Below are 18,784 nucleotides of genomic sequence, written 5' to 3' on the forward strand. Positions count from 1 at the left end.
GCGCTCCGAAACTTTGCGCCTGCGCCGTCACTGTCCTCTCCTGGGCTCAGAGGCGGGTCCACGCCCCCTAGTCCCGCCCCCTCTCTCCCCCGGCCAATCCTAGGCTCCGTTCTGGGCTCGTCAGAATGGCGCCCTGGCTGGCCCGTGCCCGGATGTCCGCTGCCTGAGGCTCCGCCCTGTCCCCGTCTTGCATCCTTCCGGCTCCGTCGTGGAAGGAGGACTGCGCCTCGTCTTCCTGAAGGTGGGGTTCGGGGAAGGCCAGCCCGCGGTCACGCCGGCTGTGGGAAGGGAAAGTGGGCTCCCCGGGCGACTGTTTCCGGGTGCTCGGGGCGTGGGCCGACCGGGGATCGGACCGGGGATCAGGAGGGCTTCCGGGAGCGCCGCGGGCGCTCGGCAGGCGGGAGTTGAGGACCAGGCCGGCCGCGCGGTGGACTCGCCCCGCGGAGGCCGCCCCGCGAGCGCGCCTGTGGGGGTTTCCATGGTGACCGTAAACAAGCCTCAACTGCCTCAGCTACAACTGCCAAGTCCCCGGGGTTCCACCCTCCTCTAGGTGCTCTGAGGGCCGGCGAGGTTCCGGATGTGAGTGGGAGCGTGGAGACGAGAAGCCCGAGGTGAGGGCCGCCAGCGGGGCTTGCTGGCGCCTGGGCCCGCCGGGCGTGGGGCTCGGACTGCGAGAGGAGGGGTCCGAGGTCGGAGCCAGGCAGAGCCGGCCCACGGAGCCGGGGACCGCGTGGCTGCGGCTTGGGGTCGGGGGGACGGGGACTGAAGCCGGGAGTCGGTTCCACCGGGCCAGGCTCGGAGGCCCGGACCCCAGCCCCGGCGCAGCTCGCACGAAGTCGAGGTGGTGGCGGCCTCGGCCGGGCACTCGGGGCTGAGGCTGGAGCGCTCCTCGCCCACCGCGGGCGGCGCTCTTTCGCCCGTCGGTCCGTCCTCCGGGCAGGCCCGGGCGCTAGTTGTAGTTTTGTGAGAGGAGAGCGGGCGCTCACGTGGCCCGAGGCTCCCCGAGTTTCCCAAGACTGGGCGGGACGACTCCGCCCACCTCCCACGCCTGGCCCGGCCCGAGGCGACCGCCCTGCTTCCTCCTCGTGGCGGCCGGGGAGTGCGGAGCGCAGGTCTGCTTGCGTCCCGGACCCTGGAGGTGGCGTGTTCGCATTCGGGGGTGCGGAGTCCTTGCTGAGGTGGGTCAGCCCGCCGTTCGCTTTCCTTCCGTGTGCTTGGTGCCGCGTCTGCGGACCTCCGCGCTTCTGGTCAAAGTTGAGGCGGGCCTGCTCGGCCTTGGCTTGGCGCGTGCTCTTCCGAGCGCCCCCGGCTCGGCCGGCCCGCGGCGTCTGGCTGATACCCGGGAGGCGGCCCCACGTGGCCCTAAGACCCCGGCGGAGCGTCCTTGGCGGCTTTTTCTGCCGGCGCGGGAATAAACAAGTGGGCCTTCTTTCTACCTTCCGGTTACTTGAAGGCAGTACCCTGCGGCTGCGGCGGGATCGGGCGGGAGGGCGGGCGGGCGAGCGCGGGTGGCCGCCATGTGGCGGTGCGGAAGCAGTCTCTCCTGAGCCTGGGCAGTTTTGTCTACGGAACTTTTGGTCTTTTCTAGGTCAGTTTCCTTAATGTTTATTTGTATGTGTGTGGGGGGGGCCAGTGGTGTGGAGGTAAGGGGTACAACGTGGAGAAATGGACTCTGCCAGCACTGGGATTGAATTGAGGGTCCTATCACAATGGTCTAACTCTTAGTCCGGGGAGTTTTTAAGTAATTAACAGTCTTCTAATTGATCAAATCATAAGATATCTTGAAAGAGCGAAGACTCAAGTTTTTTTTTTTCCTTCCTGGGGAGTGGAGGCTAAAACGTGGTTCAGTTCTTCTGTGTTCAGACTGGGCTCCGGTAGTTAGGTCTGGCAAAAAAATGCATTAACCCACTTCTGAACAATGTGGAAGAACTTTTGAGTTGGGCATGCACGGGGTAGTAATGCATGCCTTTGCAGAGCTCTGAGTTCGAAAAGAGCCTGTTCTACAGACCAGGTTCTAGGACAGCCAGGGTTACTCAAGCCCCCTTAGTTAGCTCCCTCCAAAGATAGTTAAATTTCTACTTAAAATTGAAAATATCTCAGCTGTTCAGGTAGACAAAAGACAGTAAAAAGTGGAGTTTTTAGTACTAATTTCTAGACATTCTTTTAAAGCCTTAAGTTTCCACTTCGGTGAAATGTTAAGAGATTCATAGCTTGTTGTCTTGGCTTTTCCTGGAACTAATTTGTACAACCTAGCCTGGGAACTCATTGCCTGCCTTTGCCTTTTGAATGTTGGAACTATTCTGCAACTTTAGAAGATTTGTAACAGTACTCCTGCCTTGAACTTTGATATTAACGCCTTATCTCACTGATGTTGCCGTTATAGGCACTAGAAATTAGCAGTCGCCCCTCCCCCCCCCTTTTTTAAAAGTTCCAGATCATTATGTAGCTACAGAGGATGACCTTGAATTGCAGATCACCCAGCTCCACCTAGGTAGTTTGGATTACTAACTAGACCACACCCCATTAGTAGGTTCTGGGCATGGCAGACAGGTACACTGTCAGCCCCACCAAGTCTGTATCATGCCCTTTTTTGTAGTAACTTTAAAAAAAAATTTACGGTTTGGTTTGAAGGAAAGCCTGGGCACAATGACTCTAAAAGTAAATGCAAAAGTGATTACTTTTTTTTTTCCTTGATGTAGGGTCTCACTATTAAGGCTTGGTTGGCCCCAAAATCACTGTATATATAGATCAGGCTGGCTTCAAACTCAAGTAATCCACCTCCTTTTGCTTCCATAGTGCTGTGGATTTGCTGGGATTAAAGGCATGCACCACGAAGCACAGCTACTGCATTGGTACTTTTTACAGTTTTCATTTAAAGGTGGCGTTAACAAATCTTTTAATTAAACCTTTGCCTACGCTGGAGAGGTGTGGGCTTTTAACCCTCCAGCACTGGAGAGGAAGAGGCAGGAGGATCTCTGTTGCTGGCTAAGTCTGGTCTACAAAGCAAGTTTGAAAACAAGCCAAGCTTAAGGTACAGATGAGAAAATAGAGGCTAGAAGAAATCACTTGCCAAGGATACCTTCAAAACTGGGACTTAGGTTTAATAGGGCCCGTCTTCCTCCACTTTTTCTGTCTCCACTGTTAATAGAGGTACCTTCAGTTGACAGCAGAGGAAGAATTGAACTCAGTTTAAGATCACCATGCTTTATTTCCCTGCAAAATAAACCTTCAAAGGCTTATTGCTGGAAAATTGTCACTTAGGACCTTTTAAATGTTAGGCAGGTGTTCTCATTTTCCATAAACTTTAGGTCTTTGTGTAACCCATGAGTGAATGGGTGTGGGCTGATGCTACCAATAACACGCAGAACACCTTTTGGCTCACTTTGCTACTGGTGGGTTCTGGGATTGAACTGAGGTCATCAGGCTGTTGTACCTTTCTCTATGTTGTAGCTCTGGCTGCCCTGTAGCTCCTTAGATCAGGCTGGCTTTAAACTCAGACACTTCTGTATCTGCCTCTTCAGTGCTGGGACTAAATGGTATACACAACTCCTAGGCTTATTTTTCCCCACACTCTGGTTTTCCAAAAGGGGTTTCTCTGTGTCTTCTTGGCTGTCTTAGTACCTACTCTGTAGGCCAGGTTGTCCTTGAATTTAGAAGTGGGACATCCCCTGCCTCCCAAGTGATAAGATTAAAGGTGAATACAACAACTCCACTCCTCTCATTTTCAAAAAGTGGAGTGTGCTTTAGTCTTCCTTCCACTGCGAAGATTGACTGCAGGAGTTCCACATATAAAGTCACTGTGTCCATGCATCCAGAGATGCCTGTGGAGCCCAGGTTTGTTTGAACTCCTGCCTGTTGGGTGCTGGGATTCCAATATAAGATTACCATTACAGTCTGGGTGTTCTGGTTCTCAGATTACTTCTATTTGAGTTAGTGGAGGCCTGTAGACTTGTGTCTAGTTCTTAATATGCCCTCAACTTGACATTTCATTTGTTAGCATAGTTTGCAGGGCCCTACCTGAGTGAGGGACCAGCATTGCATTACTTGCAAAACATTGAAGAAATCTTATTTTGGTTCCATTAACGTATATATGTATATGTATGTATGTAATGGTTACCTTTTTTCTTTTCTTCTTTTTTTTAAAGACCTGGCCTTACTATGTAGCCCTGGCTTGCCAGAAACTCAGATTCTCACCTATGGTTGCTTCTTAGGGGGGTAGGGGGGATTAGAGTAATGGTTAAAATTTTAAGGTATTGTTCCTACTTGGTCAAGGTGTTAACTGTTTTGTATGTTGCTGGGTTTGAATTGTTTTGTGGGACTTTCAAAATCTGCTTCCTTAACTGAAATTATTTTACAAACTAATTTTGAAGATGGCTAATCAGTTTCATTTGATTAAAGATTCAAGTAGTGAAGGCTATATTCTTTAATAGTATGTGCTGTAACTATACAGGATAGCCTTGGTTTAAGAGGATTGTTTTTTAAACATAAAGATACAAACTAGATGGGAAGTATCCCATGTCCATCCATGGTCCTAACACTTAAGAATTCTGTGTAGGGATTGGGGGGCAGGAACTGGAGTTTTGAGGTAAGCCTCGGCTACAAGAGATTCTCTTGAGCCAGTCTTTAAGAAAGAGCCAGATATGGTAGTAAACACCTTTGATTGCTGTAGCTGAGTCAGAGGCCAGTAAATCTCTTGAGTTTGGGTGCAGGGGAAATGAAGAAAAGTGCAAAAATTCAGGTGGCTTAGCAGAAGTTTGTCTTCTGCTGACAGAATTTCTTAAGATTAAGGTATAACCTGGGTTCATAGGTCCTAGACCAATCAAATCAAAATTAACATCTCAGAAGGAGAAACAATAGGAACTTGGCAAGAGAATGACTAGGGAAGGAGATGATTTTCTTAACATTTTATTCTGTGGTATTTTCAGGATAATAACAATGCAGGCATTCTTGTAAGACTTTAAAAGTAGAGAAATTTCAAAAGTGTGCATGTCTTCCAAATTGGCCGGTCATAATCTGAGCATTTGCCAAGCGTGGTGGTGCAGGGGCTTAATCCTAGCTAGCACTTGGGAGTTAGATGCAAGTGGATCCCTGAGTTGACAGCCAGGGCTACACAGAAACCCAGCTTCCAAAAACGGGGGTGGGGTGGGGTGGGGGGTAGTTCCATTATTCTTGAGGCAGAAGCAAAAGGATAGCTGCAAGTTAAGTTCTGGGCCAGCCAGACTCTGCAGTAAAACCTTGTTTCATTGCCAGGCCTGGTGGATACAGAGGCAGGACTTTTAACTTCAGCTCTAGGAAGGCAGAGGCAATCAAGTAGATCACCCTGAATTTGAAGCCTTCCTGGCCTACAAAAAAAGTTCCAGGTAAGCCAGGGCTACACAGAGAAACTAACCCTATCTTGAAAACAAAACAAGACCCCTACCCCCCCCCCCCTTTTAAGTATATTTCCAAAAACTATCCCATTTTCAAGTTTTTCCTCAAGTTTTCTAGGAAGACCATTGTTCTTGGTATTAAAATTTAGTAGAGGTAGTAGTAGTTTGCATGTAACCTCAACATACAGGACACCATAGTGAGTCCAGAATCCAGAGTACTTTGATAAAAGAATAAAAATTCAGGTACCAGAAATGGAAAGATAGCTTAGCCCCTGAAGAGCATTTCTTTACCCAGAACCTGGGTTTGATTCTCAACATCCAGATGATATTTTATAACTCCTTTTTTCAAGGAGACTGGCTGTGCTCCACAGGCCTGCGGTAGCACATGCCTTGCATATACATACCCACAGGTAAAATATTCAGACTTTTAAGTATGACATAAAAAGGGGCTGGAGAGATGATGTTACAGGTTAAGAACAACCTGGTTTGATTCCTAGCACCCATATGGTGGCTAACAACCATCTGTAGGAATGTACTTAGTAGGAGCGAGCATGTGTGCATGCATGATACATATGTGCATATAAAATAAGTGTGAAATAAAATTTAGAAACTTTAAAAATAAAAAGGAAATGTTTAGATATTAGGAAGTTTTGATTCCATAATGGAGCATCTTTTATTTATTATATGTACTTACACTGTAGCTGTTTTCAGACAAATCAGAAGAGGGCATCAGATCTCATGGATGGTTGTGAGCCACCACGTGGTTGCTGGGATTTGAACTCAGCACCTTTGGAAGAGCAGTCAGTGCTCTTAACCGCTGAGCCCCCTCTCCAGCCCCATAATAGAGCATCTTTAAGTGCTGTGTTTTGTAATTTCCCCTTAAAATATTAATGGTGGTGTTAGGCATTTGTTCCCCGAAACTGCCTACAAGTATGGTAATTGTCCCCGCTAGAGCCGCTCTTATATAGACTCATGCTTAGCTTTATTCTCCTCTTAAATCTGTAATTCATTTCCATTCCAGAGCAGTGTATTGTGGCTTGTAGAGTTTACACCCATGTTTTTTGAGCTTCTGCAGAAAGTTACATGAGAACCCAGTAAAGTGTTTTGTGGTCTCCCGAGGAATCACCCATCCTTTTCTGAGATGGTATGAAGGTCTGTTCAGAGACCTGGGGCCCAAGCCATAGATAACCTGAACCTGCTTAGTTCTGGAACGGGGCTCATGATCTGTGTGTATTCTACCTTTTCAGTTGTAGTTTCTTTAGTAGTTTACACAACACAGGCATTTCTCCACTACTATGGGGAGAGAGGTACCAGCAAATCTAAATAATGGAATTTTCAAGTCAATTGACAGAAGGTCCAATTAATAACAATACTTTATCATAAACATAATGAACTTCATAGTTTGACTACATTTGTCTTATTTTCATTGTTAATATAGATATCTTAATTCTTAAGACATACAAAGATAGCAAGGCCAGTTGGTGGTGTCTGCCTGTAACGATTTTATTTGGGATGGAGGCTGGAAAATAAGGACTTTTTCAAGGTAAGTATTAGCTACGTTACAAATTTGAGGGGAAACCCCTGTGATACCTGAAGACATGATCTCAGAAGAAACTAAATCCGTAGTTTCAGTGTATTGTGTTCTTTTGTAAATTTGTCTACTCGATTAATTTTAATGTAAGCCTAAAAGATATGGATCCTTATTAGTATTAATAACTTTTATAGTAGCACAGGCTTTGTGAAATGAACATAAAGGGAAATAGGTATAGTAAGTTAAAGTCTTTGTAGTTGAAAGATGGAAAACAGCTTAATTTTTTTTGTAGCCTGTGACTTACCTTTGGTAAATACAAACAGTGCTGGAGTGACACTTGAATGTTTATTAGTAGCTGCTTGGCCTTTACTATATCTTAGAGTAGTTTAGTGTATTGAACTTGACATGTAGTACCCATTGGGTCAGACTTTGTTTGTTTATTTGGTTTTTTGAGACAGGGTTTCTCTGTGTAGCCCTGGCTGTCCTGGAACTCACTCTGTAGACCAGGCTGGCCTGGAACTCAGAAATCCGCTTATCTTTGCCTCCCAAGTGCTGGGATTAAAGGCATGCACCACCACTGCCCAACTTTGGGTCAGACTTTTAGTTTAGATCTATTTCTGAGAAACTAAGTGCAGTATATATTTCTGAGAAACTAAGTGCAATATATGTGTATATTGGTGCATGTCTTAATTTCTAGGTGAGTTCATGACAGGGAATGATTGAGTTCCTGAATTGAACTAAAAATAGCTAATATAGGGCTGAGAGTTTTCTCAGTGATTTGAGTGCTTGCCCAGCATGTACAAGGCCTTGGATGTGATCCCACTCCATTCCCTGGCATGGAATATAGAAAATAAAGCTTAAAAGATGGGTCTGCTATGGTTGCATGCCTGTAGTCCCACCATTTGAGAGGCAGATCCAGAATGCCACAACACAACTTCCAGGCAGGCCTAGACTCAAGGTCCAGCCTCAACAAAAAGGACAGACTAGCTCAGGTCCTGTAAAGTTTGAGGTGAACCTGGTTACATAGAATCCTTTTTTTCCTCCCCCCATTTTAAAAAGAAAAATATGAGGCCATGCAGCTAGTTTATTTCAAAACCAAGACATCAATAAAGTTGTGCTAACATAGTGGCATCCTGGGTCTATTTAAGTAAGAGTAATAAGTAGGTCTGAGTGGTATAAAAAGATCTATATCCTAAATTCCTTATGCATTTAATAAAATACTGAAAATGATAAAACAACAAACATTTGTAAAGTACTAAAATAGCCTAGCCAAGGAAATACTTTAGTCTGTTAAATAAAAATCTGAAAAGTTGTTCATGGAGAAGAAATAGCAATACAAAGAAAAGGAGAATGCTGGCTTCACAGTTAATTTTTAAGCAATAGCTTTTTGTTTCTACATGGAATTCTGTTGCTCCTATCTACCTATTTGGCTAAATGTCACTTTTTGACATGTAGTCCTAACTATCCTTGAACAGATCTGTCTGCCTTCCTAGTGCTGAGATAAAAAAACAGTGTCACCATGCCCCTTTCACTTTTTAGAACTCTGAGAGCTCACCTGTCACCACTTTATTTTTCGAATTTCTTAGGTGATAATCTTGTTTGACCCTAGGAACTTGTAAACCAAGTTGACCTTCAACTGCTTGGGATTAAAACATCTACCATACCATCTTTTTAAAAGTTTTAACCTGGTTTCATGACGCCCAGACTGCCCATCAGCTTTGTGGTGGAGGATGGCCTGGATCTCCTGATCCCAGTGCTTCTATTTTGGAAGTGCTAGATTTACAGGCTTGAGCTAGTGTCTGCATTTTGGCATTTTGTAAGTATGCAATATCTTTAGTGATACACACATGCACATATATATGATATATATGTATGTATATATCTATACACTCATACATGTATGTGTGTGTATATATATGTGTATATATATCATTTCCCATTCTCTAGCTAGCCCTCATAACAATATTTACTTTCCATCTTGTAGCTCAGGCTGGTTAGTCTAGGCTGGCCTTGACATCTCCTGAATCAGCCTTGTAAAATGGTATGATCTGTACCGCTAGGGAGGTAGTGGTAAAGAATAAAAGAAAAAACTTTTTTTTAAAGGCTAGCCTGTGCTACAAAACCATGTCTCAACAAACAAAACATTGACTTTATAATACAAAATACCATACTAGACTTTATAGCTGTGCTCACCTCAGACTTCCTATATAGCTGAGGCTGACTTGAACTCATTTTTTCTGCTTCAGTCTCTCTACAGTGATAACCACTCACACCTCAAATTTAACTTTTTCTTTTTTTGGTTTTTCAGGGCAGGGTTTAGCCCCACCTGTCCTGGAACTCACTCTGTCTCCCAAGTGCTGGGATTAAAGGCATGGGCCACCACTGCCCTTTCTGTCAGTGTACAACATCCTTTTTCTTGCACCATTCTCTTAGTACAGTAGTGATACTTGCTAAGTCAAAAACCAGTTAACTGAAGGTATTACATTCAACTACATAAGTGCCACATATGTGTGTGTGTGTGTGTGTGTGTAGGTTAAGTAATAAAAAATAAAACGCACCAAGGTTTTTTTTCTTAAGTAATTGAGACTTAGGTAGTAATCATCTATGGCAGAAAGAAGTCAGATTTCTCTTTGTCAGCCATGGGTTCCTCACAGAGGGACTTATTCATGTAAAAATTATGTCTGAGGTATCCTACCAGGCCCAAAAGTTTTCACTTTTTCGCCTTAAAATATGTTGTATCTACTTTTGACTTTGATTAAGAATCCAAAGCTTAGGTGGTTTTTAAGTAGGTGTGGTCTCAGGTAATATCTGGTTGGCCTGGAATTCAGTATTCCAGGGGATGCTCTTAAACTACATATTGAAAACAGCATCTTGCTATGTAGATTTGGCTATGTAGACCAGGCTGGGCACTGCCTCTGAATGTTGGCCAACCATCAACCTCTATTCATTTTTTTCCTCTGTGTGAGGTCAGGATAGCTTTGTAGAAGTCAATTCTCTACACCGGGCTTGCTTCAGGAACTGGTCAGGCTTTGCCACAGTCAGCTTTACCTAGATGTGAGTTTCTGAGCTTCTGCCTTCAGGTGCTTTGGCACATACAGACAGGCACTCCTCAGTGGCCATACTAGGTTTATTTGGTGGTAAGGATAGAACCTAGGGTTTGAGTCATGTTAGGCCTATTCTACTAATTGAACTGACATACTCAAATTTGAGTTCTTGTTCTCAAATTTGAGCAAGGCTATGGACTATTTCAAATAAAGGAAAAAAAATGAACTGCCATTTAGCTCCAACACATTTCCAGTGATGGACATTTTCCTATACTGTAGATAATTTCCAGACAACCTTTAGAATCTTATTATCTCATAACTATTTTAGGATTTGTCTGTTGAAAACCAACTCATTAGTTAATACCTTCCTGTATGAAATGTAGCCACAGAAGCCAGAATGGCTAGCTGCCTGACCTGTGTATATGAGCCAAATTCCACTCAGCCTTCTGGAAGAACAGGAAGGTGTGCATATGTATGATTTTCTTTGAATCCTTCTTTTTCCCTCTCGTTTTAAAATTCTTTTTTCCCAGCTCACCAAATGTTGGGATAATGGGTATCTGCAGTGCCACATCTATAGCTCCAATTCCTTTATTTTGGAATACCCACAGATAGTACAGATAAAAATTTGTGGTCAGTGTTCACTTGTGTCAAGGGAGTGGGAGGAAGTAGCTGAGCTGGTCTGGAGTCTATGTACAGCATTCCATTCAAGAGACTGGAGCATGAAGATTGCAAAAGCTCCAAAAAGCAAAATTGGGAGTCCAAGTTCAGCTTAAAAGCTCCATATTGAATTGAAAGCTCAGTCTCCTCTACATGGGACCTTATCTCAAAAAATAATCTAACATGGCACATACTGATATTTTTGCTTTTTAGTTTTCTTTTTCAAGTCTCTTTATGGTTAAGTCCTACCTTGTCTTTACCGGAAAGATTGGCTCATTTCTCTTTTTAGCTTGTCTCTTAGTGCTAAACAGTGATTTTTTTTTTTTTTTTTTCCTTCAAGACAGGGTTTCTCTGTATAGCCCTGGCTGTCCTGGAACTCACTCTGTAGACCAGGCTGGCCTCGAACTCAGAAATCTGCCTGTCATTGCCCCCCGAGTGCTGGAATTAAAAGCATGCGCCACAACCACCCGGCTAAACAGTATTTCTATACAACTTTATGATGAAAAGTTATTTGAGGTTTTTTTGTTGTTTTGTTTTAGTTTTTTTTTGACACAGGGTTTCTCTGAATAGCCCTGGCTCTATTTTTTTTTAAGCATTTGCTTCGATCACCAGCTTCAGTAAATAGGGGACCGTCTTATTTCATGTTTCTCTCCTCCAGTTTTTACAAAAAATAAACTTTAGTAACATTTTAAAGTATTTGTGTATAGGAGTGCCTGCAGGTGTTTCCTCTACAAGGGTGCTTAGGTCAGAGGACAACTATGGCCCCTTCTCTCCTGTGGGTTTGTGGGTGGTACTCCCCTCAGGTGTCAAGCTGGGTGGCTTAGTGCCTTTCCCCATTTTTCTGGTCCCTTAAAAGAGGGCCTTTGAAATAATCTAATCACTTCTCAATCGAACTGCTTTGAATACATTTTGTGATTGCCTATTGGGTACATTTTGTTTAAGGTTCATTTTTATACATGTGGACCAATTCGAAACAAAAGTCAAGCCCTCCTTTCATTATGTGGGCACTGGGGAACCAAACTTAGGGTTGTTAGCGTCTAGAAGTCCAGGGTTGTGGGGAGGGAACTCAAGAGGTAGTAGCCCAGGCAGGCGTCGAAATTAGCTTGCCTCTGCCTCCCGAGTGCTGGAATTAAAGCTACGCACCACCACACCCAGTATTTATGTTAAAAAAAAGAAAAGTCTGGGATTCACTTGAACACAGTATAGACTGGCATCGACTTTCGATCCCCTTCCACCTCAGGGTTACCTCCAGAGAGATGAAGTTAAAGGCCTGCCGCCACCATGTCTGGCGGGAGTTTCTAATGTTTCAACATGGAAAATATTCTCGAATCCGTAGTCAAATGAAAAAAAGTTTTAGGTGTCGGCAGGTTTTTTACTCTGTAGTGTTTGGTTTTACTTGGCTGAGTCTTCAGGGCTTCATTGCGCTCCCCTTTCCAACTGCAGCCGGTAGTCTGGACTTCGCTCAGGTGGCTCCTTTACACAGAACTCAGCGAGGAGTCTTCCCCTTTCCTTTCCCTCCTTCCCCCACTTCCGGCGCCGGCCAAACCTACCGTTCGCGGGCCACACCTGCAGGCACGCTTTTCTCATTGGTGACATATTGGCGGGCCCGGCAGGGCACTTCCTCCTCTGCACCCCGTGACCCCAGTCCGACTGCCGCTGTAGATCACGCGGCTGCTGCTTCCCGGACTCCGGACCTGAACGCCCGTCTCGGCGTGGTGAGCCCCGCTTCCCGCCCGAGCCCCAAGCTCCGGGCCGCGTACTTGACCTGGTCACCTAGAAGTTTCCCTCTGCGAGTCTTTCCATGCTTCGGCCCGCGCGAGTTCTTGCTCCAGGCCTCTTCCCCGCCCTCTGAATATTCCCCTCCCCCATCCTCCGGCGCAGGAGCCTCCCATCCCCCGCCCCCGCCCGGAAGCTCCCGCCCGAGCCCGCGCAGGCCCCGGGGCGGACCTTCCTGCCCGGCCGGCGCTCTCTGCGCGGCGCGGTCGACTACCGGGCGAAGGCCGCGGAGCAGCGTCACTTTGCCCCCCGCCCTGCTTCCCGCCAAAACGTTCTTCTCCAGGGGCTCCGCTTGCGCAGAAAGCCTTTGCCCCTGGTCATTTGAACTTCCATTTCAGGTTGCGAACAAAAAGAAGATGCACCTGGACTTTCCCCGGAGCCCTCTGCGTTTTTAAGGCGTCGGGTGGAGTTTGGGTTCGTAAGCCGCGTTCCTTATTGAAAAAATAGAAGTCACTTCTACCTTCCTCCCCTGGTAAGTTTTACAGCAGAAAAAGGCAGTAGTTTTGAAGCCGCGGCTCCCGTGGTCTTAAGAGTGGAACTTTCTGAGTAAGAAAAACCTGCCTGGACGCGCTCCCAGCGTTCCGGAGGTTAGAACTCATTTTCAAAATGGAGGGAGGACGAGGGCGGGCTCCTAGCGAAAACTCGAGCGACTTCCTGGAACACAAAGATGCATGGAGGAGGAGGGTGCAGCAAGGCTCCCACCAAGCGGGCCTGAACAAAAGAACTAGGTGGGTGGTGCTTGAGCCGCCCTGTTTGTTCGGCCGATAAACTTAGCTAGTCCAGGATTCAAAGGGCGCACCTCGTTTATCTTACCTGGATCTACCTGAAGGCAGTGAAAATCCAGTTTAACCAGTATCACTGACTGGGTAGCTTGCTAGAAAAAGCAGTCTCAGCCTGTTTGTTTTAAATAGTGCATTTTCTTTAGTGCTCAAGTTGTGGAAATTAATAGGGAATGTAGGCCTTGTCCGGGTACAGTCTTAGGAGCCAGGCACCTAGAATGATGCAAATGGTTCTGGTATCTGTCTTGTAATTAAAACCAAATCTCTGGGTGCTCGGACAGTACTTCTCATCTGCTCTTTTTACTGGGCATGTCTCCACAGTTCACTTGTTCACAGGTCTTGTGCCAGTGGGTTAATGTAGGTCTAGCTGCCAGCTGCATGCCTTGTGGTGTCTCCAGGGAGGCCACCTGGTTTTGTCTACAACACTGGGTAGAAGATCAGAGTTGGAAGTTAGGAAGGGGATCCAGTCATTAGAATTTTATGGGCAAGAGTATGGATGAAACTCTTTGAAGTGAAACAGTTTCTGGGTCTTTGAAACTATTTTGTTATAAAATAACTTTAGCACCCTCCCAGTACCTTAGGTAATAATCACGGAGAGTATGAGACAATGCAAATGCAATTACTCCTATTTTAAGGCAACAGGCAAAGCAAACTACCATATTTCCAAAATGAAAAATGAAGCATAAGTTTTCATATGATTAAGCTCATGTCCTTTTATCATTTGAGGATAGCTTTGTCACATAGGTATGGTTATTAGTGAAAGCCTTGTCCAAGGGACCCCCCCCCCCCATCGTGGCGGGGGCACAAAATAAAACACTGGAGGGTTTCCTGGAACTCTGTATTGCCTCCAGGAGTACCTCCTAGATCTCTGCTCTCCCTTCCATCTTAATTTAAATTTTAAATTTCTCCTACATTTAAATTAAGCTCTAATTAGTTCTCTGCTAAGCAAATGAGTTGTTTGCTGATGTCCTCTACCCATAAAAACATAAAACATAAATAACATGGAAACTTAAATATGTTGGTCCTAGGGCTATTATAAATGTATTTCTGGACTTGAGAAACTTAGCTTGGAATCTGAGGCCATGAGACCAATCTTGGGTTTTGTGTTTTGTTTTTTAAAGGAAAACTTGTTATCTTCCATTAAGTGTTTCCTAAAGAAGGCATCTGTGGTGGTTCTTTAAGGTAAGCTATTAAAGATAATCAATTTGTTTTCTTTGGAGGCTAAGAAGTTGTCGTTAGTTTTAAATGCCTAGTTTGCTGGGAAATCATACTAAAGAGCTGCAGAAAACTTTTTTTTTTTTTAAGTAAAAGCAAGCTGTAGGTGTGGACATGTTACAGAAAAGAATGCTTTCTTGTCCTTTATGCTTTCTGCATGTTTTTAGCTTTGACTAAGCTGCTATACTCTGAAGGAAGGTGTTGACCCCAAGTGGCCAGTAAATCCATTGCTAATCCTTGTCCTCCTGTGGTCTGTTCCCTCTGCTAAGGCTGAGGAAATACTGGACAACAAGACTGTCCTAAGTAGGATCCCAGTGTGGTTTTGAAGACACCTTTTAAAACTACACGAAAAGGGTGTTATGAAAGTGGAAGCTCAGACATGTTGTGGAGCATGAGATGTTTTGGAAAGAAAGGTATTGGAGCTTAGACCTAGAGGATTATCAAGGTTTAGCTGGACAAGGTTGGGCAGAGGATATTTGGATGAAGAATTACTATGTAAGTCAAATCCTCCCGGGAACAGAGAGTGGGGAAATGGTAAGATATAGGTAAGAATGTCTGTAGGGCAGGGCGGTGGTGGTGCACGCCTTTAATCCCAGCACTTGGGAGGCAGAGGCAGGTGAATTTTTGAGTTCGAGGCCAGCCTGGTCTACAGAGTTTTAGTCCAGGACAGCCAGGGCTACACAGAGAAACCCTGTCTCGAAAAACAAACAAACAAACAAAAAGGGTGTCTGTAGGATCCAAGGATTTCATTAGTTCATTCAGCCTTTGTTCTTATAACCAGTGGGAAATAGAGCTTAGAAGTGGGGCATTGACATAATTGGGTTACAGTTGTAGTTAGAGGAATCTTAAGTTTGTGATGGAGTGGCAGGGAGTAAGTTGTTTTTATTAGAGTTAAGAGAGAACTAGGAATGTGGGAATCAAGAGGAATACAGAAAGAATTTTGAATGAGGCCATGTGGTGATAACAAGGCTGTAATTCTAGCTACTAGGAGGTGGTGAGGCAAAAGGTCTAAGTTATGGTTCGCCTGGGCAACTTAGACACAGTTGAATAGTTTTATTTTAAACTGACTGGGGGTATGTATAGGTCAGTAGTATTTTATTTGCCTATCCTGTGCAAGGGACTATAACTAAGGGAAATTTTCTGATTACATTTAAGGTGCACTAGTCTAGGCTTTAATTTTGATTAGGTCCTACACATCAAGTGCATATTTTGCTTAAGGTGGGTTCAGTTTATGGTAGGTTTATTGGAATATAAACATTTTAAAGTTCATTTGTTTTAATTGATCATATAGGGTTAAGGCGGGCTGAACCACCACGTGTCACCACATAGGAGTATCAAAGCATTGACAGTTCAAAGTTAGCCTGTGATGGATATGAAGATCCTAGAGAAAACTATCAAAAGTAAAAAGGATGAGTGCTGGGATCCTGTGTGGGCAAGAATGGGGTGGACCTGAGGATTTCTGAGAAAGACTAGTTTTCTTTCTAGAGCTTGTAGAGCCAGATAAAACAAAAGGTTTATGCCATGTTCATTTGTGGTACCGAAGGTTGTGTCTTGAAAGGTCTTCAAAGATTAGTCCAGCTATTTGTGTGGGGGAGCTGATTGGAACACCTTAAGAGGATTTCCAGGAATGGTTAAATTCTGTGGAGGCAGCAGATGAAGATAAGATATTACTAAGAAAATTTTTTTATTGATAGTAGGAGAGACAATAGAGTAGCCCTTTGAGTTAAAAGGGGGAAATCATTAAGTAGCTAGAGGCAAAGCTGGCTGAAGAAGACCTTATTAAACAATGACTTCTTAGTACTACTATTCACATTCGGTGCAAGGAAGACAGTGGTGGTCAGTGGCTATAGGGTTTTCTCTTGAGAGCTGTAGATAATCTCTTCGGAGAGACAGGTCCTCGTTTATAAGTTCATAGAATTTACAGAATTTGTGGCTTTCCTTCTGGAAATTCCCAGTCCCTTTGTAAGTAAAGAACAACCGAAAGCTGTCCAGGCATATCTGAAGGGGTGGCCTAAGAGTAGACTTGTAGATGTGACTGTCCACATGCATTGTTTTTGTTTTGTTTTGAGATAGCTAGGGTAGTGTAAATTGGTAGAAGAACCTGGTCTTGTTGCTGGGACTAAAGGCCTTGAACTCCTAGGTTCCCCCCTCCCCCCTTTTAGAAGCAGAGTTTCACTAAGGTGTGTCATCTCAAATTGAACTTACCTGAACTTGAATTTGGGTTTTCCTGTCATGGTAATATAAGCACTGCCACCAGTTCAAACTATGTAGGTAGTATTTGAGGCCTAATTAGTAACCTGAGAGCAGTTCACTACAGAGACTGGTTGGTAGATTCTAGAATGTGGGTCGAGGATTGCTCCTGCCCTCTAGTGGGTAGAGTCTAAGGTTGCAGCCAATAAACTGGGTACAGGTCAGCCTTCAAAAACAATTGGACTGGTTCAAAATGTGTGAAGTCTGTGGATAAGAAACTCTAAAGGCACCTTCTCTTTTGGTGCAGCTGAACTACTCAGTACAGCCAAGGAACTGTCCAGTAGAACCACAAGCTGGCTAGCTGTACATGTAAAAAAACTACATGTAGATTGTTTATTGGAGGGGGGCTAAAATGATAGAAGGGAGTCTGAGTTGGGTTACTTGGAATGAAGAGGAGGGAGGATGAAGGATCGAGGCTGTTGGAAAACGGGATATATTTCGATTCCACAGTGAGAATTTTGCCTAGATATTTGCAAGTTACTGGTAGCAGTGTCTAGGGAGTTATTTAAGGTTCAACAGCGAAAAGTAGATATCTAGATCTCCAACAGGGTGGATCTAAATCTGGGACCAGAACCCATCTTTCCAAATATGACCAAGCACGGGTGCCTGATGCCAGGACAGGCATTTGAAAATGGAGCTACACAAATCCCCCTACCTGACTCTGGGGTTAAAATCATAAGCCCATTACTCCAACAGGCATATAACTAGAACTTTAGAGCAACACTACACAGAGATTAGTTATACGTTGCTGCAGTAGACCTCAAGGATAAAAAAACTTAGGGTTAGGAAACTACTAGGTGTCTGCAACTTAGTTCAATTTACATATATATTTATACGTAGTAAGACTATACAGGCTATTTCCCACTCAATGCTATCTCTTAGAACTTGCCTTATATTTTTATCTTGAGGTTATAGGCAAGGTAACTTGTAGTGCCATTAGAACTATTTCACTATTGTTGGGCCAGGTAAGTAGAAGTTTTCTCTATTTTAAAGTTAATGATGGTGGGTCAATGATATCATGTTTCCTTCTCAAATGATTAAATATGTGAGTAAAGTTTTTCTTAAATTTTAAAAATAAAGTCTGAGGGGTTCTTATCTAGGTTGGGTTAACTAGGTAGCCAGGGCAGACCATGAATCCAACATCTTTATATGTTGGTTACAGGTGTGTACTGCTTTGCCTGGCTGTCATTGTCGGTCTAATCTTTTTAATGTTTTGAGATGGTATGGCTATATATCTATCTGCCTGGCCTGGGGCTGGTTATAGATCCACTTGCCTCTTGTTTCCTGAGTGCTGGGACTAAAGGTGTCCCACCCTCTGAGCCTAGCTTTTCTATTTTTTTTAATTGTATTTTATTTATAAGTGTGTAGGTGGGTGCACATGTGGAAGGCGGGGGAACAATTAAAGCTTTCCATTATGGTGGGTCTTAGGGGTTGAGAAACTTAATCATATTTGGTGACAAGAAATATTATTTAATCCCCACCCCCGTCTTGCTATCCCCTAGTTTAATTTCTGAGAGAGTCCCACGCAGGGCTCTAATTTGTTTATAGTTGAAGATGACCTGGAACTACTTACTTTTAGTACTTTTGATTTCTACCTGCCAAATATCCATGCTTTATTAAAGGTCTTGATTATTTTGTCTCTTTCTGGTAATGGGTCTTTGTTTTGATGCTGATCAAACCTGGCTATATTAGTTAGGCAAGGGCTTTCCCAAGGGAACTGTGACCCATCCTGGTCTTTTTTTTCTCTTTTTTGCTTTCACGCTACAATATTTTTGGTAACATTCTTTAAAGGGCCATTCTTTAAAACTTGTGTGCTTTTATTTGGTGTTTTGTTTCTTTATTGTTGTGGTTTTAGGCCTGGCACAGATTAGTCCACCTTGGAGTTTACTTTTTAAAGATGGGGAGTTCAGCCCAATCTGGTATAGAACTTGGTCCACTTAAACGTAGAGCTTTGCTAGCTTTCATCATGAGATGGGGATCTTTGTGAACTAAACTGGCTTGAAATTCACAGAAAACTACCTATCTGGAAAGGGTATGGCTATCAACTAGCTATTTGTAATGTTTTGTTTTTACTCATTTTCTGACTGAAATGGGAAAAACAAAGTTTATATGAATATATTAAGTGAATATCCTTACTGTGCATATTAAATGAATGTTGTATAA

At 44.1% G+C, this 18,784-nt stretch overlaps 1 protein-coding gene across 1 annotated transcript in view; it reads left to right on the forward strand.

Moving 5' to 3' along the window:
* The window catches only part of LOC116099982 (collagen alpha-2(I) chain-like), a 20,516-nt gene extending 6,175 nt beyond the window's left edge, over positions 1–14,341 (forward strand). Inside the window, exons 2-5 of the mRNA XM_031384054.1 lie at positions 104–524; positions 617–1,178; positions 12,716–12,849; positions 14,278–14,341. Coding sequence (XP_031239914.1) covers positions 104–524; positions 617–1,178; positions 12,716–12,824 — 1,092 coding nt within the window. The 3' untranslated portion in view covers positions 12,825–12,849; positions 14,278–14,341. The remainder of the gene's footprint in view (positions 1–103; positions 525–616; positions 1,179–12,715; positions 12,850–14,277) is intronic.
* Positions 14,342–18,784: the final 4,443 nt, after the last annotated feature.

Source organism: Mastomys coucha, unplaced genomic scaffold, assembly GCF_008632895.1.
Source record: "Mastomys coucha isolate ucsf_1 unplaced genomic scaffold, UCSF_Mcou_1 pScaffold20, whole genome shotgun sequence".
NCBI classification, from domain to species: domain Eukaryota; kingdom Metazoa; phylum Chordata; class Mammalia; order Rodentia; family Muridae; genus Mastomys; species Mastomys coucha.